The 21,647-nt window shown below is 40.3% G+C and overlaps 1 protein-coding gene across 2 annotated transcripts in view; it reads left to right on the top strand.

The window, feature by feature from the left end:
• Window positions 1-21,647, top strand: part of RPS6KA2 (ribosomal protein S6 kinase A2) — a 337,677-nt gene that overhangs the window by 129,143 nt on the left and 186,887 nt on the right. The window contains exons 2-3 of one of the 2 annotated variants that reach the window (XM_006134512.4): window positions 2,471-2,615; window positions 4,128-4,358. The exons of the other annotated variant lie outside the window; for it this stretch is intronic. Of the exons in view, the coding sequence (XP_006134574.1) occupies window positions 4,260-4,358 (99 nt within the window). The 5' untranslated portion in view covers window positions 2,471-2,615; window positions 4,128-4,259. The remainder of the gene's footprint in view (window positions 1-2,470; window positions 2,616-4,127; window positions 4,359-21,647) is intronic. 2 annotated transcript variants of the gene reach the window in all.

The following is a 21,647-nucleotide window of genomic DNA, read 5'->3' as shown; positions in this document are numbered from 1 at the left end:
AACTCTTTAAGCTAAAGGAAAGTGTTGACACAAGAACAAATGCATAGAATCTCACCATGATGAAATTCAGGCTGGAAATTAGAAGGTTTCTAACTATCAGAAGAATGAGGTTTTGAAACAGCCTTTCTATACGACTTGTGGGGCAAACAACTTACTTAGTTTTATTTTTTTAAGAGGGGTCCCATGGCACCTTAAAGACAAACAGATTTATTTGGGCATAAGCTCTCATGGGTTAAGCCCACTTCATCAGATGCATTGGACTGGACATTACCAAGGCAGGGATATATATGTACAAGTATATCAAAAGAAGGGGGTTACTTATCAAGTGTAGGACCAATGTTAATGAGGCCAATTCAGTCAGGTTGGATGTGGCTCATTCCCAGCAGTTGATGGGGCAGTGTGAATACCAAGAGAGGGAAAATTATCTTTGTCAAGAGAGAACCATTCCAAATCCTTATTCAGTCACAATTTGATTATGTTAAATTTACAAATGAATTGCAGCTCTTCCGTTTCTCTTTGTAATCTGGTTTTGAAATTTAGTAGAAGGATGACTACTTGTAATCCATCACTGAGTGTCCAGGGAGGTTAAAGTATTTTCCTACTGTTTTTTGCATGTTATCTTTCTTGATGTCTGATTTGTGTCCATTTATCCTTTGGTGCAGAGATTGTCCAGTTTGGCCAATGTACATGGCAGTGGGGCATTGCTGGCGCATGGTGTCGTATCATGTTACTAGATGTGAATGTAGATGAGCCTCTGATGGTGTGGCTTTTGTGGGTAGGTCCTGTGATGGTGTTGCTTGTATAGATATGTGGCCAGAGTTAGCAAGGAGGTTTGTTCATTGAAATTCAGTGGAGATCAGATTCATCTAGTGGCCTTTAATAATCACTGCAAATTGCAGTATATTAGTCATTCAATGACTGTTTTTAATTGTGTGACTCTCCACATGTTTTAATCCTAATTTGAATTGATGGGGTAGTTTCTTGCATCCTTAGAGTTGGGAAGGGCTAATTGCTTTTATGTAAGTAAGGATTGCAGAATCCAGATTTAATACTGAAACTATTTTTGAAATTTATAAACCCAGGGTGGTTTTGAATGATGGCATAATGAAGGGGCTTTCCATATGTGTGATGGACAATATTTAAGAAAACTCAGCCATCCCATCTATTGTGCCATCAATTGAGCTATCATTCAAAACCACTATTTAAAAAAAATAGTTTTGTTAATGATCCCCATTCCCAATATTAGATCTAGATTTGTTATCCCTATTTATGTAATGTAATGATGTACTCCTTGAATAGTCTAGGTTCTCAACCAGAGGTACAAATACACTTGGGATACACAGAGGTCTTCCGGGGGAGTGGGGCACATCAACTCCTCTAGCTATTTGCCTAATTTTACAACAGGCTAACTAAAATTTCATACAGACAAAATGAGAAAGTAAGAAGCAATTTTTCAGTAATAATGTGCTGTGAAACATAATTTTTCTTCCAGGTTTTATAAGCAAATGGTTTCCAGGTGATGTGTAACTTGGAGTATGCAAGATAAATGAGACTCCTGAAAGGGGTACAGTAGTCTGGAATGCTTGAGAAACACTGGTCTACAAAATGTCTTCTTCCAGGCATGGGGCTGGGTGGAAACAAGATAAGAGAAGGACCTAAAAGGCATTATTAAGCTTGCAGCAGGTGTGGGATAGAAGAAACAAGATAAAAAAAAAATTGGTGGAAACTCCAGGTCCACCAGGACCTTGACAGCAATGATGCAGAGTTCACATGTGATGTAAAAGATAAAGAGAAGCCAATGAAAAGATTTGAAGGAGGAAGTGAAAGACAGAGTAACTGGTACTCCTAAGGGCATTCTGCACCAAAAAAATAAAAAAAAAAAATAATACATTCTGTGCACAATATTTTTAAAAACTCCACATTTTATTTGCTAAATAAATGTGGAGGCTCCAGCATGGCATTGGGGAGCACAAACCACTGGCTGTACACCGGTGGGAAATCACTCTGCAGCTCCCCCTGCTCAGGACTTGGACTCAGTGATTCTGACACAGTGCAAGGACCTGGCCTGGGCCAGAAACCGCCTGAGGCTTTGCCCCTCAGTACAAGGTGCACCAGGTGTGAGCAGGCAGACTCAGCTCAGCAGGATGTAAAGGTGGAAGGATCCACGTGTGTAGCGAAAGAGTTCTGCGTGGGGCAATCTGGGTGCAGGCAGGTTAATAGATGATCTGGGTGCAGGGAGGGTAGATCTGAATACACAAGGGATTGTTGGGGGCGGTTCTGGGTACAACTGTAATTGGACTCTGCAGAGGGTCAGTGGGCCAGGGTCTGGATGTGGGGGAGATACAGTTTGACAGAGGGCCTGGCGGGGGTAAGGTTCGGCAAGAGGGTTTGCGTATGAGAGGGTCTAGATGCCCTGGGGATTAAGCAGATGGGTGAGTAGTTTTCTGAATACTGATACCTTCTCCTTCAGCTAAAGGTGCAGGAAGCAGGGAAGGTGAAGTTTGCAGAGCTTCCTGCAACCTCTGGAGAAATCTGAAGGTGGGTCTGACCTGGTTCTGGATACTGTTCAGAGGAAAAGGAAATCCTGTCCTCCCCAGCTCAGGTGGGACTACAAGGTGAGCCCAAGACAGGATAGAGCCACCAGGTACATCTTCCCTGGTCCCACATCTCACCCCACTGTGATTTACCTCTCTTCAGACTGCCGTGGACACCCAAAACATACTTCTGGGAAAGGTTTCATGAGTGCTCATGTGGCTTCCCCCTCAGAAAGCCATTTTCTGTGGGAAACCAAAAGAAATCTACAGGGAACATGAATTCTGCACATGTGCAGTGGTGCAGAATTTCCCCAGGGCTAAATTGGCAAGGTAGATGTTTTTCACAGGAATTGGGATGAGATGCAGGGAGATATGGATGGAGAAGGTTACAAGAGTCCAGGCAAAAAAAACACGTGCTCTGTGTAAGTTGAAACCATAAACTCCATGACCTCTTAACCGTGACTATTTTTTCCTGCATTTCAGTTATGGCAAGGGCAAAAAAAATCAACCCACCAAACCTAGCAGAGTAGGCTGTGACAATCATGACATAGCCCCTGAAGGTGTCCCCAATAAACAATTAACACAAAACTTGTGTGTTTCTCTGTAAGATCAGTTGCGGTGGAGTTGTCAGTCAGCCCCTGAGTGCCTCTTCCCCAGAATGGTGGTATCACTGTTGTCACAGCTTTTTTCAATTGAGCCAAGTAGCCAAAGCTGCATGTTGCTGGCACAGAAATGCATTGGCTTTTAGAATCACACTGAGTTTCAGTAGTTTTCTAAAGGAAATCTAAAAAGTGAGGAGGGAAAGTCCTAAGTCTGCCTGCTTCCAGTATAATGAGTAACTCTGAATTACTGTACTGTGTAAGCAGCAAGGTTTCTATTCTGTATGCATATATTGGTTTTTAACCCCCTGGAGAGAAGGATTGTAGCCGCCCATCATGATATAATCATAATACTTAACATTCATATAGTGCTTTATATTTTCAAAGAGTTGTGCAAATTACTATTTAATCAGTAGTATTAGTTGGCGCTTAATATTCAGAAAAAAATGTTTTAAATCCAGACCACTTAAAATTAAAAAATCGGGTTCAGATGCTTCTATTTTAGCAATAGGCTCATGGTGCCTTACAGTCATTTCTCAGGAAAATCTCTTTACAGGGGCTTGTTTCTTCTCAAATCTGGCCCATACTGTGCATGGTAATTATAGCTCTGCTGAAATTCCAAGCTAAAAACAGAAATGCAGCACGTGCCTATTTCCTGATACAATTCTCAAGCCAAGAGATTAAAAAAGACTGACAGAGAGAATGGGAGTGCAAGCAACAGACACATCTAATATTTATTGCAAACCTGCTCTGCCTGGGAGTTGGGAGCTGTCATCTTCTGGAGCTCATTATGTATGCAGGAAAAGCTGAGTCTGATTGGATGTAGTAGGACCGAAGGCGAGGGAGGGAGGGAGTGGAAAGAGAGTTCAGCTTGCAGCACTGAAATGTAAACAGTGGAAAGAGAGAGAGAGAGTAAAAAGCACTTATGCTCGGAGCAGCAAGCAGCGCACGGCAAGATTTGATGGCTCTTGTAATATCCCTTCTGTGCATCTAGCTATACAGGACTTGATGAATCAGCAACCAGTACTTACGAGAACCTGTCTACTGTGGATTTAATATAAGGATGTTCTAGCCTTCTTCATCACTGCAGCTCCTATCTGCTCGGCACTGTAGTTCAAACGGGGCAATGGAAATGAATATGAAGAAGTTCACAGTGCGTAGGTTCTTTTCAGTATATCTCCGCAAGAAGTCTCGGTCGAAGAGCTCAAGTTTAAGTAGATTTGAGGTAAAAATTTTATTGTTGTTTATATGTGGTAAATACTCTTTTATGTGCTTGTTACAAAGGTGGAGGATGGCTGCACTTGCTGATGTAATCAGCAGTTAAAGGTAACCTTCCTCTATAAGTGGTGGGGTTTGCGATGGTATTACCTCAGTATCACTTACCAGCTTTTTTTTTTTTTTTTTTTTGGTAATACACTGTATATTGCAAAATCTATGTGACATGTTGTTGAGGCATATTTTGCCAGCATAGTCCATGAGAATGAAACCTGAATCAGGACATTGATAAACTTGTTTGAAATAATTATAATCACCTACATTAGCACAAACAGCACCAAAATCCACTGTAGCTGTCTACTTTACACTTCCTGCCCGCAACATCAACCCAGTCTCTTGCAATTCTTGATTGTCAATTATTTTTTCATGTTTTCTGAAAGTGACTCACTCCTTTTATCCAGGATAGTAATTGCCCTTGATTTGTCTGCCTATAGGTTCCCATTCTTGTCATGTATTGGCTTTCATCTTCTCCTCAGCCCATCCATCCTGGCATTTTTTCAGTTACTGATAAGATAAGTTTTGCTATGTCAAAACAATCTATATAAATGCCTAAGCACTACCATCAAATGAAGTGCATTGTCAGTCATAAGGAAGTACAGTATTAATGTATTAGAATGTTTGGATGGGGCAGGATCTGGACATCTATGACATTGGTTTTTTTGACCCTGTATATGGAGTTGGGAACAGTCTGCATGAAGTGAGAGCAACTGAATAAATATCATTTTATTATTTTTGTTCTCTTTGTCACTGCAGATGATCTGCTGCCTCCTCATTAAAATAAAGGGGGGCTGATTCCCCCTTATTTGCATTTGCTTTTTACACTAGTATAACTCCGTTGACTTCTATGAAGTTACTCTTAATTTGCAACACTGTCCCAAGAGAAGAATCTGGTTCATCCTATTCAAATACATTTGAAAACAAATTATTTCATATCATATCTAAGATATCAGAAAACTATTTGATGATAGCATCCTTAATATGTCATTGCTTAAGTACGAGGTAATAAAAATTGAGTTTAATTAGTAAAGAAAAAAAGAGGGAGAGAAAAAGGAAATATATCCTCTGAAAAAATTACATAGCTTTCCTAATTCTATTGCACTCATCAGATAGGAATATATCACAATAAAGAAAACCTCCACAAATTATTGTTTTCACCAATTGACAACCACCCACATTTATCCAGCCCTTATTGGTAGGGAAAAGAAATTCCTTCTCCCACAGCTGCGTGCCCAAGTCATGGAATTAACGTGCTATATCTCGAAACATGTCATGAAAGTAATCAAATCCGTGTTCCACCAGAGCAGATGTGAAGCCAGGTGCAGAGATGTGGATCTTCCACAAAGGAGTTCATCAATGCCAAGATAGAGCATAGCAGGAGACGTGAATTCTGAGATATCAGAGTCCCACCAGACCATTCCTCTTAACTATTCCTATGACAGAGCTGTTGGTCTAGTACACTGAGCAGCACTTTCCACCATGTCAGTAATATATTTCGCTAGATAGTCTGAATAGCACAACTCCTCTACATTTACAATAATTCAAATTTCAGTTTTAAATAATCTCTTAAAAAATTCTTTTAGCCGTAGTTGTGGACAATCCTTGCCTTTTTAACATACAATTAGATTTTCTTTTAAATGTCCGTAGGACATTTTCTCAAAACTTGTTTTCTTGTACCAGGATATACTGGCTTTAAGGATTGTACCAGGATTTTACTGGTTTGTTCAAGAAGCAACCCAATAGATCTGTTGCAACCCATTTAAGTTATGAGTATCACATCCACTCTCCCATCCCCTACTTTATTTGCTTGCCAGCAATAACCCATATTATGCAGCGTCACTCAATATTATAATGCAAAAGGGAACAGGTTTTTGAACTACAGGCAGTCCCCGGGTTACATGGATCCGACTTACATCAGATCCCTACTTACAAACAGGGTGAGGCAACCCCGCACTAGCTGCTTCCCCCCAGCAAACCAGGGAGACGCGAAGCTAGCGCGCCCCCCAGTAGACCAGGGAGACGCGGAGAGGCTTTTCTCAGCAGACACTTCAGCTTGAGAATAAAGGACTGAGGGAAGTGAGGTGTGGGAGAATAAAACTGAGCTCTGGAGAAATGTTTGGCTAGCGTTTCCCCTACAATATGTACCAGTTCCGACTTACATACAAATTCAACTTAAGAACAAACCTACAGTCCCTATCTTGTACGTAACCCGGGGATTGCCTGCAGTAAGAAAAAAAATCTGTTGTGCTATTTATGTGTGAAAATCATCAAAGAAGTTCAGACTTAGTGGAAAAACCAAACACACACACCAAAGCTCCTCTGTGGATCCCATCCCTTAGCACTTCATAATTGCAAGCTAATGAGCATTCATTGGCACAATATGAAGAGCAAACCAAGCTGGTAGTTTGATCATTAGAAATAGGAATATTCTCCTTCCAAACATTTATACTTAAAAAGAGACAAAATATTAAGTCAGTATATAGAAATTAGAATGAACAAAAATTAAAATAAAGGCAAGGAATTTGGAGAAAATACATACAGCAATGTTTTGCTTAGTGGTTGACTGCTAGTGCACCTTGCAAAAATCCTGCGTTGGTAGATCTGATTTGAAATTCAGAGGAGAATTGTTGCCTGTCTCCCTTTTTTAAAAAAAGACAGATAATCCTTACTTCAAGTAATTTATATCTTTAAACTATCACAGTTATAATAATGTCTAAGATACATATCACTGGTTAAGGTTTTGCTGCTTATTTTATCTTCCCCTCTATTCTTGTGCTGCTACTGCTTGGTTTAACTCTAGCTGTACAAGATTCATAGCACTGTAAATCAGAGTTATAGATGCAGAAGATGACTTTGCAAGTTGCAGACCAAAACTTGACCTTCGCTTAATCGCTGCAGTATACCAATATCACTTCTTTTATTTGGGACATCCAAATCCATTTCTCATTTACACTGTTAGGTTTTACACTCAGTCGTGACTTCATCAGTGGAGGCCAATGCTGTGGTAAATAAGGAACATGCTTAGTTTTTTTCCCCTCCCTTATCTGAAATGTACCCTTTATATTATTCTGGAAAAACTCAGCTTACATTTATAATTATTTTGCTACATACAGGTTGGACCTCCCTGGTCCAGCATCCTTGGGACCTGATTGGTCCTGAATGAAGGAGTTTGCTGGACCAAGGAAGGTCAATTCAGGCCCTCTGTTGCCGGCCTCCTGGCTCTCCCAGGAGGCCACCAGGCTCCCCTCCCAGCCCTGGCCAGCCCTGGCCATTGGGTGGACCTCCCTATCCCGAGCTTTGCCATGCCCCCTGACCCAACTGCACTTCCCAGCCCTGGCTGCTGGTGTCTTACTGGGTGTCAATGAGCATAAACATAAAACCTCCAGGAAAAAGTGCACACAGAATGGATCTGCTAAAGACTTTGAGCTCCACTGGACTGTGTCTTGTCATAGAAATGAAGATTCCTTGATATATAAATAAATGTCAATAATGACCATCTAATAGAACAATCTAGTAAAGACCCAACAAGCCAAGAATTCAATTGGGATATTTATTCCAATGACACAGAAGCCTCTCCCACCCTTAAATGTTTCCAGGAGAATAAGAATGTAAAACATTACCAAGTAAGAACAAATGGTGATATTCTCCATTTTTGTTGTTTTGGGTCACTTTTAACTTTGTTTATTCGTGCTATATATGGCCCATATTCTAGCCCTGTCTAAATCCTTTTTATAAAGTCAACCAGGGCTCCAACATGAGTCATTTCAACTCATAGAGAGAGTGGCTAGCTGACAGTTCTGTAGAGCTGTCGTCTTGGGAAAGATACTGAACATCAGCAAAAAGAGTCTCTTTCCTCTGTGGAAATCTAATGAAATGCTGCAGAGTTTGAGCCAGGGGGATTAGGATCTAGGGCTCTTCATCTCTGCCATAAAACATATTCCATTGGGGATCAAAGTCTTTAGCAAATCTGTGCTGTGTGCACTTGGGTGACATGGGAACCAATGGAAATAATCTCTCCAACCTCTGAGAAGCTCTACTGATGCTAACCACAATGTGCACATAGAGTCCAGAGTCCCTACCAAAACTGGGCCCGATGACTTGGAAGGCTGATTGTGTCACTCTAGGTACAAGTAATGTGACTCTAAAGGGTGACTCAACGCATCCCTCCCACAAAGTCCTTCCCCATTAGAGGGCCAGGATTTGACATAATGGCTGTGTCTAGACTGGCAAGTTTTTCCGCAAAAGCAACTGCTTTTGCAGAAAAACTTGCCAGCTGTCTACACTAGCCGCTTGAATTTCCGCAAGAACACTGACTTCCTACTGTCTGAAATCAGTGCTTCTTGCGGAAATACTATGCTGCTCCCGTTCGGGCAAAAGTCCTTTTGCGCAAAGCTTTTGTGCAAAAGGGCCAGTGTAGACAGCTCAGATTTGTTTTGCGCAAAAAAGCCCCAATTGCGAAAATGGCGATTGGGGCTTTTTTTGCACAAAAACACATCTAGATTGGCACGGACGCTTTTCCGCAAAAAGTGCTTTTGCGGAAAAGCGTCCGTGCCAATCTAGACCCTCTTTTCCGCAAATGCTTTTAATGGAAAACTTTTCCGTTAAAAGCATTTGCGGAAAATCATGCCAGTCTAGACGTAGCCAATATGAAAGGGGAGGAGGGAGTACAACTTAATCAGCCACCATTGTAGCCCCATGTCTTCAACCCCAACTGTTTTCCTTTGTCAAAGAAAGAAATGTTTAGTAGAACTGGTTATTGGAATGTGATCAAATATAACCAAGCCCTTCTGTGCTCCTCTCCCGTTCTTATGCACTTTGCAAATCCAGATCAGCACATCTTTGTGTCTTAATATGTAGTCCTTGGCACTATTGGATGACTTCACATGAGGTATTACTTGTAATGTAACATTTTTGTAGCTGTAAAGATGATACGATTATTGGGGGCATATAAATATCCAGATATAATTTCACATCTCTCTAATAAACAGTGACACAAGGAGTCCGTAAGAAATAAAATTCCTTGATAAGATCATGCAGCCTGGAACAGAATTATTTAAAATAGCAAAGCAACAGATTACAGGTCTGAAAATGTTCCTGGATTAAGTCTTTCAATTATGTTCAGGGTCTCCATCTTCACTTATATTATTTTTGTATCCACTTGTTTTCAACATCCTCCTCCTTCACTGTAATATTGTTCTCATGGTAATTATAATACTTTTGTTCGGGAATTCTCAAATTTACCAATGGGGGTTGAGACCCCACCTCCAATTGACTTTTGGTAGGAGTTGGGTGCTTAACTGTTTTTTTTTTGTGGGTGGGAGGAGGTTAGAGAGAATGTGGGTGAGGTAACATCTTGTATTAGACCAACTTCTGTTGGTGAAAGAGATGAGCATTCAGACTTACTCAAAGTTCTTCTTCAGGTCTGGGAAAGATACTCAAAGAAGTGTCACAGATAAATATAAAGTGGAACAAAACTGTTTAGCATAAGGAGTTAATGTTGTAGGAGACAAGTCAAGATGAAGTAGATGGTTAATATCTCTTTGGTCACAGGAGAAAAAGCTTTTAACAATATCTCTCTCTGTATTTGGTGTACAATTTATTCAAAAAAAATCCATTTCCCATCCTTGAGCTCACTTCTCGGGTACATTGTGCTTACTTTTTATGTCATCCCTGTTGGGCATCTTGTGCATGAGTGGAATGTGTTTTATGAATCTGCAATGAATGGTTGTATGTTCACTGAATGGAATTTTATGTTAGACATTCAGAGTTCTGTAGAATGAAACAGGGATGAGCCAATAGAAATTAAAAAGGATATTATAGAAATTACTCTAAAACTATTAAAATTAAAACATTAAACTAGTATATAGACTATAACTAAAGCCCCTTACATTTTAAACAATATAAAAATGGTGTGTATGATGGGGTGATTTATCTCTGTTAATTACAAAAATTGAAAAATTGGGGCAAATATGGACGAAAAAAATTGACAGCCTTGTTTCCTGGGTAAATATTGGGGTTAACTTTTGTGGAATGAGAATACAGGAGAAAAAACCATAAAATAGAGAAAAGTAAAAAGTATTAAAAGTAAAAGCAGTTTTATGCTGTTTTATTTTATGAATTGTTTATAATAGGTATACAAAGACATGAACATGTGCATCTTTAACTACATTGCCTTACTTTAATAGAGAGCCTCATGTTTACACTTAGATACATTTATGTTAATAATAAATTAGTTTAAGTATTCTGTTGGGAAGGTTATCATTCTATACTAAATTCTATTGGACTTTTCCCATAAAATACATCACAGTGCTTTTTCTCTTCAATTTACATTATATTTTTCATGACTCTGAACCAGCAGTTTTCAATTTCATTTGCAAACCTCCTAAAATGTTGAATGAAGGTGCAGATCTCTTTGGAAATGGCAAACATAGTCTTCAGATCCCTGAGGTCTGTGGATCACGGGTTGAAAACCACTGCTCTAAATAAATTGGTCATAAATAAATAATTCATGGTAAGAAAAAATCAATAGATTCAACACTGAGAAAACCAGCCACTATCCCATTACACTGTAGTCTGCCTATGATGTCAAAAGAAACACATTAACCTTGATAAAAAATGGCTGCTTGCTTCTGGGCATCATCCATCAGGCTAGAAGTAGAAACTGCTGCTACAAATCAGCTGGTTTATTATATATAATGTCCAAAACATCAGTAAAAAGCTACAATAAGCTCTTTGAAATGTTTTGTCTTGTGCATTGGAATAATTTATTTTCAAGTCAAAATGTTTATGCAGATAAATAAGCGGATATGTTTCTTTCTCCTCTTAGGAAGTTCAGTTCCACACTTTTTATAGGAGCCTAATTTTCATCCCAAGTTTCAGGTACACTATTTTAAAAAAAAATATTAAGCCAATGAACTTGTTCATTTCTTACAGTAACTTCCTAGGTGACATTGTGTTCACACACCAAAAATCCATATCAGACACATTTGCTCTCCGGAGACCTAATACTCAGACTTTGGCACCTCAAGAAGCAGATGGAAAAATACGGGCAATCTGACCTGCCTGTTGTATTAAAAACCTTAACCTTCCAAGGTCAAGTCCTTCGCCAGTTCAAAACTTGTTTACTTAGCTTTACTGAATGAAAATGAGTATAAACACTCTTCAGATACAGCATTCCTGTTTCATAAACTCATCAGGGTGCCTACCACTTGCATTTTTATTGACCTCCCTCTTCCCCTGGCACCTGCATGGAAGATTTTGTCACTTTACAGGAACTGATGAAACACTCATTATCTAAGCCAGAGTTAAACTATGGAGGGATGGGGGGGGGGGAGGAAGAGGGAGGAGGGGGGAAAGGCAGTTTTCTGGTCTTAAAATTCTAGTTGCAGAAGTAATACTTACAAAACAGCTGTGATACCATAAAATCTGCAAAATGCAACTTCTAGCTGAGAAGTACATAGTCCACAGTGTCCACAGCTGTGGCAAGGGGCAGGCTCACTTTCTTCACATGGCAGGTTGTAGCTTGCACTTGGTAAAGGCACCAGCTCTAGTCTCAGTGGTGGTAAAATACAGGTCCCACAATTCTAAGGACAGAAGAAGAAACCTAACACTGAAATGATCTAAGCAAATTAGTTTTCAGGCTGTCAAATGGCAGACCCAATGGAAGTCAGGGAGTAGTGAGCGATGATAAATTGCTAATGTACTCTTTTAGTAAATAGAAAATTTCGGGGGTGGGCGGATATTGCTGTATTTAAAAGTTTCCAATTGTAAGTTGTGTGAACCTTTATAACAAAACCCCACACCAGGTAAAACTTACTTGATTTCAGATCTCATTACAAATGCAAAATGAAGTACAGTTTGCATTGGTGAGGGTGTTTGTTTCTTTCTGGGTTCTTTCTTTCTTCAGAGGGCATAGCATTGGACCCTCTGAGTTTCACTATGGGGTTCTAATTTAATACAACCCAGAAATAAAAGACTTAAATACCATGAAAGTTGATAGTTTGGGGCTGAGTTTTACAGTTACCATCCAAAATTGTAAATCAACACAAGTAGGCTCAAAAGTTGATGTAAAATTGCTGAGGATTTGTTCAGACAACCTGGATGGCCAATTTGTGCAGAACTCCAAGTGAAACACTGAAAACAGCTGGTACAGGAAACAAAATTATTAAGTTTTGCCTAGCTTTAGTGACTCTTAAATGCTATTTTCTGTAGTACTTTAGACGCCAAAGGAACTGGGCTTTATACCTCCACTACATACAGTCCCTTCAAGATGGAGGGGATGGGGTGGGAAGCAAGCCACAAGGACTTTGAATTGTGGGATGATGAGAAAACAGTCATCAGAGTGGGGTGAATTGGGTATGGAAAGCTTTTTGTTTGGGTTAGGATTTTAGGTGAGTAGCATCATAGGCAGGATGATGGAAGGGGAAAAACTAGAGGTATGGGCCTTCACTACATATTGAATCTGCTTTGGACAATCTGAATAGAGTTCTGTTCCTCAGCTGACATTTCAATCAACTCTTTATGAAACGTTCTGTGATACTGATGACTCAAACTTCCTCCCAGCCAGTTTCCTGGTCTGATCAGTGTATAGTATACAGGTGGAGGCAGCACGCTAAAAGCAACAGCATACTATTCCTAATATCGGAGTCGACAAAGTAACCAGAGTTTAGTCAGATGAATGTCGTGGAAAAATCAAAACGTGGTCTCTTATGAGTGAAAACATTCTGTGTCAGCAGCAGGAAAATACCATCCTGTGGGCTGGATCCAGTTCGCCACTGTATTTACCTTCGCCTCTGCAGGAACGGGTGATGTAGCTCCCGCTGGCCTTAGATTGTTATTCATGACCAATGGGAGCTGCAGGAAGCAGAGCTAATCCTGGCAAGCAGCTCTGTCTTATCACCCACCCCTGTTCTGAGTGATGCGTTAGTTCTTTGAGGAAAAAGTTCCCAAGGGCCTGATTTCAAAGATGCTGAGCAGCCTCAGCTCACTCTGACTTCCAGGGGATTTGTGGGTACTCCGAACTTCTGAATCAGGCCACGAAAGTCTCCCAATTATTGTTCAGTGAATTCAAATCTTAGTGCTTTTTTATGGGGGAGGGGAGGGATGGGAGCAAGACAAGATAAATTAATTGGCCCATTGTTGCAGATAGCCACTAGGAAATGGGGCATCACTTTGCCTCCCAAAAGCAATGATGCTGAATCCCAGGCAGTGACAGCCCATTGATCATCAAGAAGATAAATGACTGATAGAGAGCTGCATTCCTGTTGCCAACTCAGTCCTGTGAATGTCACACTATAGAAGAATTACAAAAAGCAAGAGGAAAAGGGCAAATTTCCTCTCTTGAATAGGAGCATATAATAAGTTTTAGCTTCATAGATGTCCAAGACTGTTTGTGTCAAGAATGGCAGGAAAGGCTGGATGAGTGGAAGTGAGAGGAACAGAGAAAAAATAGATTATAAAAAGAGAGAAGTGGGCAAAAGATTTACCTTTTCCTCAGAAATCAGATTAGTCAGAACAGTCTATTTTAAAACCTTCACAAATTCTGTACTTTAAAAAACAAAAATTATGTTTTTAATCTGTTCATTTTAAATGTATTATCAAAAGGTAGACATCTTAATCCACATCTTTGCACTTCCTGATGGGGAAAATGATTAGGGTTTTGGAACAGGTCCCATATGAGGAGAGGCTAAAGCAACTGGGACTTTTCAGTTTGGAAAAGAGGAGACTAAGGGGGAATATGACAGAGATACATAAAATTATGAGTGGTGTGGAGAGAGTGAATAAAAAAAAGTTATTCATTAGTTCCCATGATATAAGGACTAGAGGACACCAAATGAAATTAATGGGTAACTGGTTTAAAACCAATAAGCGAAAGTTCTTCACACGGTGCATAGTCAACCTGTGGAACTCCTTGCCAGAGGAGGCTGTGAAGGCTAGAACTATAACAGAGTTTAAAAAGAAGCTAGATAAATTCATGGAGGTTAGGTCCATAAAAGGCTATTAGCCAGGGGGTAGGAATGGTGTCCCTGGCCTCTGTTTGTCAGAGGCTGGAGATAGATGGCACGAAACAAATCACTTGATCATTGTCTTCGGTCCACCCCCTCTGGGGCATTTGGTGCTGGCCACTGTCGGCAGACAGGCTACTGGGCTAGATGGACTTTTGGTCTGACCCAGTACGGCCATTCTCATGTAAAACCTGTATGAAAAGAGAGAAATACAGGAATTTTTCCTTCCAAAGGAATAGCCTATCACCAGTCTCTGTTTCCCATGAGTTTTTAAAAATATTTATGCCAACAATTATTACTTGAATGAATTTCAAGATTCAGGTTTGCCATCTCCGTCATAGAATCAGTGATAAATGGAACTCACATCTGTAGAATGGCTCTCTCTCTAGGCAGAGGAAAGGGAGAACAGAGGATGAAATGTGAGTCCTAGACATGATTATCTCCCTTTCCCCCCCCCCCCCCCCCCGCATCTAATCAAAATGGTTACACGTACCCTGTGGTTTTTGAAAGAAGGAATTCTGATATTTCTGGCTAAGTGACGTGCAAAGTCTAAGCTGATACACAGCAGTGTGCAATATTTTTAAAATTTCAACCCTGGCTAATATTTCTATCAGGAAATCTGAGGAGTTAAAGTAACTTTAGATTGGTATATTGTGTTTCAGAAATGATGGATCCCCAGAACATTAGACTGTGATCCATACAGAAATTCCTGATTGGGAAAGGTAAATTCACTTGCTAGATTTTCAGGTATCTCTGGCATTAGAAATGCTGCCTGAAATAAATTGTCCCACCAACTTATACAGCTCAAATCATGGTTGCTGCAGCACAAATGGGCTGAGAGAAATCAAGGCCAGAGAGTATTTCTCCATAGTGCACTGAAAGAAGCTCTAGCTATCTGCAGCAATAGCAGCCCCAGGGAAAGGGAAATGTCTGTCTGCACTGATGGGAGAAGGGAGAGAGGGAAGGACGTAGGGTTTACACCTATTGTACAGGTGTAACAAGTCCCACTATTTGGTGCTCTTCTTCCCAGCACCTCTGTAGATAATATCTGAGTGAAGTGTCATTTAGGTTTTTTACAGATATCTAGAGAATGTTGCGAACATCCTGAGTGCGGTGTGAGGAAAGATGTCAATGTTTTGTAGGATTATTTTAATTCTGCTGCAGTTGTGCAAATGCGAAGAGAAAAATGTTCTCTACAATAACTTTTTGGATGATCCAGTTTTCCATAGGAGTCTGCTTCTGTCGCTGCTCAGTGTGCGGAATTGCCACTGACTTCACAGAACCAGGGCTTGTTTTTTTTAAAAAAAATCTAAAATCCCCACAGACACTATTGCCTTTTTCTCAATTTTTAATCACAGGAAATGATGGTTCCTTCCCACCTTTGGCAACCGTTAGTGTAACAGGCACATATCTATCTGCAAGAGGTGCATTCCTAAAACTAGAGTTATGCAAAACGTTTGCAAGTGAATTTGGAAACTTCCAAGTTTGAGGAGGTTTTTGTATTTCAGTTGCATGGAAATTAGTCATCTTGTGAAAAATCTGTTTTTTAAAAACATATAATGGGATTTTGAGTGAAAATAAGTAATTCCTATTTCCAGGAAATTCTTCAACTCTTTTCAGCATGTGAAACTTTTTTAATATAGACAGAATTTTATATCTGGACACACAACTATGAAAAGTTCAGGTGTAGTGTTATGAAATACCCTTAACTAAGTCATGAGAATTTTTTTCAGTTACAAACTTACCAATGTTTCTGGGACACAGCAGTAACTGTAGAAGCTATTAAATCCTCAGAAGCATGCAAGAGATTTACATTGTCAATTGTAAAAGTGTTGTTCATTTGCTATCTCAGACATCTTCAGATCAAAGACTGTCTTGTACACATACCATGGGAAAGGAGGCATGTCCAATTGAGGGTCTTTGGGAAGCTGTATGCTACAGAATCACAAAAAAGCCCTCTCAACATCTTCACATTGTAACTGAGGTTAGGAGAACAAAGTTGATCAGTTGCAGGGTGTGTGGATATTTGGCTGCTGAACCACAATAAAGTAGTTCTTACCTATCAAGGAAGTTAGACATAGAAGCAAATATTTTGAAGGTGTTTATATCTCCTAACAGTATCTGCTAATTTGTATATGAATTACCTGCAGCATTTGGGCTCCTGGCAAATTTCCAGATCAGCTGTCTGCATCACAAATTATGGAAATTTCTGTTGTATGATTCCTGCCTCTTTTTGTTAAGAACCCTTAGAAATTCCAATCTAAGTACTGATTTCTGTGATTGTCTGGTTTGACAAAGGCCAGGGCATTGTAGGGATCCATTGGTCTCTTTCTCATACGTGCTACCACCTTCAAAAGAACTCAGATCTTGAATACATTTAGTTATAATGGATCATTTCAAGCCACCAGTATTAGAATGAGTTCTAAATTCTCCCAAGTTCTCCCCATCATTTAATACTTAGTAAAGTAATTGTATCTTCAAAAAAATCAGGACGCCTGGGGCAGAGCAGCTGGGGTGCTGCCGGGTTGGTCCAGTAGCGCCCAGAGTGGCGCTGCGGGACCAACCGGCAGCGCCCCAGCTGCTCTGCCCCAGGGTCCACAACAAAAGCCTGGTCTGCTGGGGGGGAGGGCACACTAGCTGCGCCCCCCCCCAGCAGACCAGGGACAGGGGGAGCAAAGCCGCAGCGGCGGGGTGCCGCGCCTCTGAGGCTTTGCTCTGGTGCGGGACCCGCCGTGGCTGCGGCTTTGCTCCCGGTGCCCCTGGTCTGCTGGAGACGGTCCTCAGCAGACCAGGGGCACCGGGAGCAGCTTTTCTCGCCCCAGAGGTCGAGGTGGCAGACCGCTGCCTGCGAGCTCCTGGGCGAGAAAGCCCCGTTCGTAAGTGCGGATCCGACATAAGTCAGATCCGCGTAAGTCGGGGACTGCCTGTATTAGCATTTCCCCCCTCTTTCTTACACCTTTCCTCAAAGTGCTCTAGACAATTCATTTAATACAATGAGAAGGGGAGGTGTTTCATGTGGGCACGGTGTCACTAACATTATGTACTAAGCAATATTTCATATGCTGTCTTGTCAGGCAATCTGTTCTATTACTCACAAGAAAGAATGATAGGCAAAAATATGTGGTGTTTTTACTAGTTTGTGAACAGGATTTAGGTTTTACTGTTCATAAGGAATGTGCTGCAACTACAATTGTGTTTTGTTGTGGAGATTTAATTGTGGAGTAGGACCCCATTGTTCTAAGCATTGTAGAAATGCAAGAAAAACCTGTCCTTTCACCCAAAGAATTTACAATTTAAGCAAATTATGTCTTGTGTCATCTCACATCACAGATTGGAAGCCATCTAGATTTTACTTCTGTTGGATGCCAAGCAGCAGATTAGCAGCCCATATTTTTGCCATTGCCTTTCCTTTTCATCTGAGAAACACTACAGAAATACTACAATGCAACAATAATTTAAATAGGGTAAAATATTAATCAAAAAGTCACTTGATTCGTAGTATATTGAGCTAATAGTGATTGTTTTCACTTTCAGCATTCTCCACCCATTGTTCTGAAAGTGGGTAATTCTAAAATCTTCCCCTTCCTTTTACAATGGAAAGAGGTACTGCCAGGGTCCCCTAAGGTTCTGTACTGGGACAGGTGCTGTTCAGCCTATTCAGAAATTATGTAGAAAAGGAAGTAAATACTGAAGTTAAAAAGTTTGCAGATGATAGTAAATTACTCAAGATAGTTAAGCCCGAAGCTGATTGTGAATCATTACAAGGGGAGGTTAAAAAAAAAAACCTGGATGACTGGGCAACAAAATGTTATATGAAATTCAATGTTGATAAATGCAAAGTAATGTATACTAAAAGTTATAAGCTCAACTATAGATACAAAACAATGGGTTCCACATTAGCTGTTACCACTCAAGAAAGAGATCTTGGAGTTACTGTGAATAGTCCCAGGCAAGGTTCTTGCTACAGGGGAAGGTCGAATTAAGATATGCAAATCCAGTTGTGTTACTTAAGTAGTTGGAGTCAACATACCTTAATCTGAGTTTCCACACAGTCTCTACAGTGGGAAATCGGGAGCAAATGCTCCCATCAGCTTACCCTACTCTTCACGAGGAGCAGGAGTACCAGCACTCATTGGGTGTCCTCTCAGTTCGATTTAGTAGGTCTTCACTGGAGCCGTTAAATTGAACTGCTGAAGATCAAACATGGCTGCATCTATCTTCCCAGTAGTGAAGACCTGGCATCAGAAAACATCTGCTCTATGTGATGATTTAGTGGGGGTTTGTCCTTCTTTGAGCAGGGGGTAGGATTAGTTAACCTTTTGAGGTCTCTTCCAATCCTAATCTTCTATGATTCTTTGTGGGACAGCTGTCAAAAAAGCTAAACGTTTAGGAAAAGGGATCGATAATAAAACAGAAAATATTCTATCATCAGTACATAAATCCATGTTCTGCCCTTGAATTTTGTGTACAGTTCTGGTCACTTCATCTAAAAAAAAATCTATTAGAATTGGAAAGGTACAGAAAAGGGCAAAGAGAATGCTTAAGGATATGAAACAGCTTCCATATGAAGCAAGATTAAAAAGTCTGGGCTGTTGATTTTAGGAAAGAGATGACTAAGGGGGGATATGAAACAAGCCTATGAAATCATGATTAGTGTGCAAATAGTGAAGAGGGAAAGTTATTTCCCTTTTGCATAATGCTGGGATCACCCAACAAAATTAACAGGCAGCAGGTTTAAGATAAAGAAAAAGTAGTATGGCTTTGCACAATGCACAGTCAATCTGTAGAACTTGCCAGAGGGGTGTTGTATAGGCCAAAAGTATAACAGGGTGCAAAAAAGAATTAGATAAGTTACAGGAGGATAGGTCCATCAGTGGCTGTCCGAGGGGTGGGGGTGGGGGGGGGGATGATTGTGCAACTCTAGGCAATGGGTGTCCCTAAAGCTGGGACTGAATGACAGAGAATGGATCTCACTAATTGTTTTGCTGTGCCCATTCCCTGTGAAGTATCAGGCACTGACTACTGTCAGAAAACAGGATATTAGACTAGATGGATCATTAGTCTGATCCAGTACATCTATTCTTGTGTCCTTATATATTATCTGTACTTTCCTGGTGCTGTTCTCCTTGATCACTCCTTGTTGTCTCATTATGCATAACTGATGGGATGCCCACCTGACAGCCTACCATGCCCTGCCCCAGAAAGGAGTAGTGGAGGTGAATCCTCCAAGTATCATAGAGAGGCTGCATGGGACACAACAGGTTTCTGTGTGTTACCTTTTCGAATATCTGACTTGTGTCCATTAATCCTTTGTCATAGTGACTTCCATTTTGGCCAATATACATGGCAGAGGGGCATTGCTGGCACTTGATGGCATAGCAGGACTATTCATTGTTTTTTAAGTTTTTTCCACATATGCTACTAACAGCCTAAGGCCAGGCAGAATCAATGCCTAGCTGCTGATAAAATTCTTTTCAGAATTATAATAATTCCATTTCGATTTTTTATATTGCCAGACAATATTATATGATTTTGTCTTCCTCGTCTATGCTGTTAGCCTGCAGATGTTCATATTACTTGTTTAAAATCAGACTTGGAAAAATGTAGTGGTAGCAAACAGCTGAAATATATTGTATTCATCCCCATGTCTCTGGTAATGCCTTGGAGCAGGGCTCATTCAGTCTTCTATACTTAAAATGAGACATTTGTTCATTTCAGGGAAATTCTTCTATTGTTGAGAAAGCATGAAAAAATAGGATCATATTAGAAAAGCTAAAAGTGGTATAGATCCTGGAAATTACCCCAGGCAGAGAAATTCAAACCAGCACAGGTGATGGCATTTTATAATGAAGAGCATTAAATCTTTTCTTTTGAAACATGTGAATGTACCAGTCAGTTATTATTGTAGTAAGTATTATTATTTTAGTTTTATAAGTGTATTCCAAAAAATATTCTTTTATCATTCATTTCCTGAGGGTGTCCTTGTGAATGGTGCCGATCAACAGCAACAGAGAATTCCTTCACCACAAGAGGAACCAGATTCTGTAAAAACTTACTGGCTTTAATGGGACTATTCATATGTATACACATATGCAGGCATGGGACCAGGTACAGGATAGGCAGCAGCAAAGACCTGTATGCCTCAATCCTGAATTTTGTACAAGGTGGTTTTCAGATCCATGTTAATTTTTCTGTATTTCAGCAAGTTTTGCATTCTGAAACTTTCTTGCATTGTCAAGTATAAACAAACATTTTACTCCATGTAGAAACACCCAAATCTCAGCAGGATTAAATATTTTAGTGGAGGCCTGAACTTCAGAAAATTCTCTTTTGCATCTCAAACCATTTAAGCACTCATGTATTTGGTTAATATTAAGCATGTGATAAGTCAATAGATCCATGCATACACTTAGAGTTAAGGATGTGCTTCAGTGCTGTGGTAGAGCCATGTCTTAAAGAATCCTAGCAGTGTCCTCAGTCCTGCAGTCAGATCTGTGATGGAGCTGGAATGGGCGGTGCTCTACAAAGGTGAACAGGTTCTTTCTGTGGATCTGGTTTTAGAATTTGGGCGTTGGTCTATAAAGGATAATTATTGCCTAGAATATAAACTTATCCTTTTGCTTCATAATTGCTCAGTCTTTTAACACCCCAATTAAAATTAGAGATTTTCCTGCTCTAGTGTTTTTGTCAGTCAATCCACAACCATTGGTTAGCATTGAGATACAGGTAATAATTCTGCATGCTTTTCAGTAGCAAACAGGGGGAGAAGTCAGTGGTAAATGCCATTATTTGTTCAATAATCATAGCAGTTCCGCACAGAGTTTGTTTTCTCTTCAGCTCTGGAAAATCCCATGGAGGAGGGAGAGAAAAGAGGGGATTTTTCTAACATTTCAAACTTTCCAGCCAGAAAGGTGCTTGTCATGACTGGCTCCACTAAAACTACAACAAGAGGGAAATCTTGTACCTTACTCAGCTAGTGGCACAGAGAACAGGATTGGCGAATGTGCCGCCCTTGTGCAATGTGAGATGACTCACTGTAGCTGACTCTTGAGATGTGAAAGGTGTGTTGTGAGGCTCAGGGCCTACTGCAGACTCAGAACTATACTGACTCTGCACCTGCTTTATAGACTGACTAAGGAGGGTGTCTTCTCTGGTATTGGGAAGGGATATAAGATGGATACTGATGGGCACGTTTATGATTGATAGGTTCTGTATCCATGTATGTGCAAATAGTGATC

This window comes from Pelodiscus sinensis, chromosome 3 (assembly GCF_049634645.1).
Source record: "Pelodiscus sinensis isolate JC-2024 chromosome 3, ASM4963464v1, whole genome shotgun sequence".
NCBI lineage: Eukaryota > Metazoa > Chordata > Testudines > Trionychidae > Pelodiscus > Pelodiscus sinensis.
Note: the sequence above shows the minus strand (reverse complement) of the source record. Positions and strands in the feature narration are given on the sequence as shown.